The 5,374-nt window shown below is 49.5% G+C and overlaps 1 protein-coding gene across 1 annotated transcript in view; it reads left to right on the forward strand.

Moving 5' to 3' along the window:
• Window positions 1-3,826: 3,826 nt before the first annotated feature.
• Window positions 3,827-5,374, forward strand: part of ATP6V0E1 (ATPase, H+ transporting, lysosomal 9kDa, V0 subunit e1) — a 47,482-nt gene continuing 45,934 nt past the window's right edge. The window contains exon 1 of the mRNA XM_011947802.1: window positions 3,827-4,033. Within this exon, the coding sequence (XP_011803192.1) occupies window positions 3,930-4,033 (104 nt within the window). The 5' untranslated portion in view covers window positions 3,827-3,929. The remainder of the gene's footprint in view (window positions 4,034-5,374) is intronic.

Here is a 5,374-nt window from a genome sequence, read left to right on the forward strand (position 1 = left end):
CAGCCTTTACCTCCTGGGCTCAAGCAATCCTCCCACCTCAGCCTCCGCAGTAGCTGGGACTACAGGCATGCACCATCATGCCCAGCTAGTTTTGGTTTAAATTTTTTGTAGAGATGGGGATTTCACCACTGCACCTGGCCAGAGGTGGTTGTTTAAGGGATATGAAAAAGTTCTGGGCTGGGCACAGTGGCTCACGCCTGTAATCTCAGCACTTTGGAAGGCCTAGGTGGGCAGATGACTTGAGCTGAAGAGATTGAGACCATCTGGGGCAATATGGCTAAACCCCATCTCTACAAAAAATACAAAAAATTAGCAGGGCGTGGTGGTGCATACCTATAGTCCCAACTACTGGGAGGCTGAAGTGGGAGGATCACCTGAGCCCAGAAAGTCAAGGCAGCGAGCCGTGATCATGCCACTGCACTCCAGCCTGGGTAATGGGGTGAGAGCCTGTCTCAAAAAAAAAAATGAAAAAGGAAGAAAGAAAGAAAAGAAAAAAGTTCTAGAGATTGGTTACATAACAATGTGAATATACTTAATGTACACTTTAAAAAGGTTAAGGGCTGGGTGTGGTGGCTCACACCCCGTCTCTACTAAAAAAACAAAACTTAGCTGGGTGTGGTGGCGCACGCCTGTAGTCCCAGCTACTTGGGAGGCTGAGGCAGGAGAATCATTTGAACCCGGAAAGTGGAGGGTGCAGTGAGCCAAGACCACACCACTGCACTGCAACCTGGATGACAGCGAGACTCTATCTCTAAATAAATAAATAAAATAATATAATAAAATAAAATATAAAAAGGTTAAGATAGTAACTTTTATGTTACCCATATTTTCCATTATTAAAAGGAAAGGGCCTGAATGCGGCAGCTCATACCTGTAATCCTAGCACTTTGGGAGGCCAAGGCAGGAGGGTCCCTTGAGGCAGGAGTTTGAGACCAGCCTGGGCAACATTGTGAAACCTCATCTCTATACACACACACACACACAATTAGGCCGGCATAGTGGCATGCACCTGTAGTCCTAGCTACTCTGGAGGCTGAGGTGGGAAGATCCCTTGAGCCCGGGAGTTCAAGGCTGTAGTAAGCTATGATTGTAACACTACACTCCAGCCTGGGTGACAGAGCACGACTGTCTCAAAAAAAAGAAAGAAACAGGCTGTGCATGGTGGTTCACTCCTATTATCCCAGCACTTTGGGAGGCCGAGGCGAGCGGATCACTTGAGGTCAGGACTTTGAGACCAGCCTGGCCAACATGGTGAAACCCCATCTCTACTAAAAATACAAAAACAAAAAACAAAAAACAAAAACAGCTGGGTGTGGTGGAGGGTGCCGGTAATCCCAGCTACTCAGGAGGCTGAGGCAGTAGAATCGCTTGAACCTGGGAGGTGGAGGTTGCAGTGAGCCAACGTTGTGCCACTGCACTCCAGCCTGGGCAACATAGCGAGATTCCATCCAAAAAAAAAAAAAGAGGGAGGGAGGGAGGGAGAAATGAGCTGAAGTTCAAGTTAAAGTTCAAGTAGAAAGTCGAAATGAACTTCTCTAGTTTTGTTCTGACTGACCTCACCCCTCTTAGCTACTCAATTCAATTGCACAATTATTTACTGAGCACGTTCTATGTATAAAGTCCTCCCAGAAACAAAGATCAGTGAAACAGTGCCTATTCTCAAGGAGTTGGCCCTCTAGTAGAGCGTTGGTCAAGATACATATACAACAAGGCCAAAGAGATGCGCTAGCAGGATGTAATAGGTCTTGGAGAAGGTGGTGCTAGGACTAGAACTTAAGGACCATAGGATTTCTGCTGGGGCTAAGTTTTGGGGAAGCATTATGAGCACAAAGGAGACAAACTAGTTTCCTACATTGCTGATCAGGTTAGAGGCTTAGAATCATGTCCGAAAAGTTGGTGCAGATGTTGAAGATTATTGGCCCATTTTCCCATTTAATAACAGGAATCCATTCTACTTGATGAAAGAAATCAGGAGGTAATGCAATGTGGCTACTGCAAGGAAACCATGGTCCCTGGTAAAGCACATTGCATTTATAGACCTGCTTTCTATCTTGCTTTCACCTGTAAGCTTTATCATCAAGCTCCTCAACCTCTCTGAGAACTGGCTTCCTTGTCTATTCCAAGCTTGGTGCATACTATAACTAACATATGTGAAAATTCTCAGCAAGCGTTATAAGCCCTGTGTATCAGCTCAGCACGGTGGCTTATGCCAGTAATTCCAGCACTTTGGGAGGCTGAGGTGGAGGATCCCTTCAGGCCAGGAGTTTAAGACCTGCCGGGGCAACATAGCGAGGCTCTCTCACTACAAAAAATTTTTTAAATTAGCCAGGTGTGGTGGTGCACACCTGTAGTCCCAGCTCCTCAGAAGGCTGAGACAGAAGGATGGCTTGAGCCCAGGAGTTCCAGGCTGCAGTGAGCTATGGAGCACCACTGCACTTCAGCCTGGGTGACAGAGCAGGGCCCTGTCTCAAAAAAAACAAAAGCAAACAAAACTGTTTTTACTTTTTTGTTTTTGTTTTTTTTTGAGGCAGAGTCATGCTTTGTTGCCTAGGCTGGAGTGCAGTGGTGCAATCTCAGCTCACTATAACCTCTGCCTCCCAGGGGTTCAAGCGATTCTCGTTCCTCAGCCTCCTGAGTGGCTGGGACTACAGGTGCATACCTGGCCAATTTTTGTATTTTTAGTAGAGATGGGATTTCACCATGTTGCCCAGGCTGGTCTCGAACTACTGACCTCAGGTGATCTGCCCGCCTCATCCTCCTAAAGTGCTGGCATTACAGGTGTGAGCCACCACGCCTGACCTGTTTTTCTTCTTACTATTCTGGCTAATTTCTACTTGTCTTTCAAGGCTCAGTGAGGACTAGTTGGGTGGAAAGCCTTGCAGGGTCGTCCACTTACTTTCACACTGCATTGAGTGGCCTGTTTGCAAGGCCATCTGCTCCCCAGAATGTGAACTCCCTCAGGGGTGCCTGATTGACTTCTGTAACTCCAGAACCTGGCACAGTGCACAAGATAAGCAGTGGTCACTAGTTAAGAGCTCTGGCCTTGAAAATCAGATCATCAGGGGTTGAATCCTGGCCTTGCCACTTACTATGTGACTTCGGGCAAGATCCTTAGTCTCCTCCCTGGGCCTCAGTTTCTTCAACTGCAAAGTGGGGATAATAATTACAATTACCTCATAGGCTGAAGTAAGGAGTTCAACTCGGGCTCATGCACTTTTTTTTTTTCTTTTGAGACGGGGTCTTGTTCTGTCACCCAGGCTGGAGTGCAGTGGCAGGATCTCGGCTCACTGCAACCTCCACCTCCCGAGGGTTCAAGCGATTCTCCTGCCTCAGCCTCCTGAGTAGCTGGGACCACAGGCGCGCACCACCATACCCGGCTAATTTTTGTATTTTAGTAGACAGGGTTACACCATGTTGGCCAGGCTGGTCTTAAACTCCTGACCTCAAGTGATCCACCTGCCTCAGCCTCCCAAAGTGCTGGGATTACAGGCGTGAGCTCCCGCCCCCGGCCTTAGGTTCATGAACTTAAAGATCATGATCCAGTGCCAGGCACACGGGAATTCAGAATAGTAATAGAGAACTATCGTTAAGTTCTCTATGTCTGTTGCATAAGTAGACGAGGCTGTAAATAACTGCACTCTTGGTCTAAAAGGGCCAAGTTCTCATCAGAACATTTTGCTGAGCCCGTGGTGACCGAACCCCTGGCTCTAGGGTGAGCGACATGCCTCTAAGGAGCTGCAGCCAGGAGACAGCCAGGCGAAGGCGGGGCTCTGCCTCTGGGCTCCTCGAGGGGCGGAGGCCGGCGCGCGGGTCACGTGGGGACGCAGGAGGCGGGGCTTGCACACGCTGGTCACGTGGTCAGCTATTGACACTTCCTGGTGGGATCCGAGTGAGGCGGCGGGGTAGGGACTGGCGGTCAGGCGGTGACCATGGCGTATCAAGGCCTCACGGTGCCTCTCATTGTGATGAGCGTGTTTTGGGGCTTCGTCGGCTTCTTGGTGCCTTGGTTCATCCCTAAGGGTCCTAACCGGGGGTAAGTGCGCGAGGCCCGCCTCGGGAGGAACGCGCGGTGAGGAGCGAGCAGGCCGGGGCGGGGACAGGCACGACCCCCCACACGGGTCAGAGAACGTTGGGCGCCCCCCGCGCTGCAGAGTCAGGCCCTTGCCCCGGCGGAACTCCTTGTGTTCCTTTTCGCAGCAGCTTCAGTGTCCTCCGGCCTGAGCGAGTGGAGGGTGACCTTTGGTGGACCCTCCTTGGAAACGAGTTTCAGGGGAATTTTTTTCTCATCATAGTCCTGTGTGGGGAGGTGCAGTCGGAAATGAGCAGGCCGAATCTGGGAGACACTAGGGTTTGTCCCTAGTCGACTCTCCTCCTTTAGCCCTGCCTTCCACCCACATGAGGCCTCGTTTGCCTGAACTTAAGGATCACATAAATAAAACAGAAATTGCCCTCTCTGCCTCCCATGCTGTCGCGGTTGCGTACAGAACAAGCTCGTTGGACGGCATTGAGCCTGGCCTTGCAGATCTAGTGGGCTCCAGGAGGCGGTTGGGGCCTGATCTAAAGCGAGATTGATTACCAAAGAGCAGGAGGTATTGTTGAGAAAGCTCTGCGTCATACCTTTTGGAGGGCGCTCCGGCTCTTGTATGTGAGTGTAAGAAATCCTTAGAATGATTGGCTAGGACAAAAAAATTTTTTTTTCAGACTTCTTTGTTGGATAGAGCTTTGTCTATTTTGGAATTAAACTTTTTAACTGTAGTGTAAAATGAGCCTTAATCTTCAGAGGAACCTTGGAACGCCCTCTTTCTGGTTCCTCTTTTGCTTTTTAGTCATTTTTTTCTGAGTTCAAGATGATGAGAGGTGAAACTTCGACTGAAGTCAGTTTGTCGGAAGTACCATCTCTTGCTTTATTCCTTCAACTTAATTGGTGGCTTCATAGTGCCTGGTTTTCACAGTACCTTGTATGCACAGGAGGCACCCAGTAAATACCTGTTAAGTGGATAGTTCTATTGTCTTTATTAAAAGAAAAAGATTTTTGGCCGGGCGCGGTGGCTCATGCCTGTAGTCCCAGCACTTTGGGAGACCGAGGCGTGCGGATCACCAGGTCAGGAGATGGAGACCAGTCTGGCTAAGATGGTGAAACCCCGTCTCTACTAAAAATACAAAAGATTAGCCGGGCGTGGTGGCGGGCGCCTGTAGTCCCAGCTACTTGGGAGGCTGAGGCAGGAGAATGGCAGGAACCTGGGAGGCGGAGCTTGCAGTGAGCAGAGATCGCGCCACTGCACTCCAGCCTGGGTGACAGAGCAAGACTCCGTCTCAAAAAAAAAAAAGACTTAAATAAAACACTAGTAGGCTGTGCATGGTGGTTCACTCCTAT

Source organism: Colobus angolensis, unplaced genomic scaffold (genome assembly GCF_000951035.1).
Source record: "Colobus angolensis palliatus isolate OR3802 unplaced genomic scaffold, Cang.pa_1.0 Scaffold27, whole genome shotgun sequence".
Classification (NCBI taxonomy): Eukaryota; Metazoa; Chordata; class Mammalia; order Primates; family Cercopithecidae; genus Colobus; species Colobus angolensis.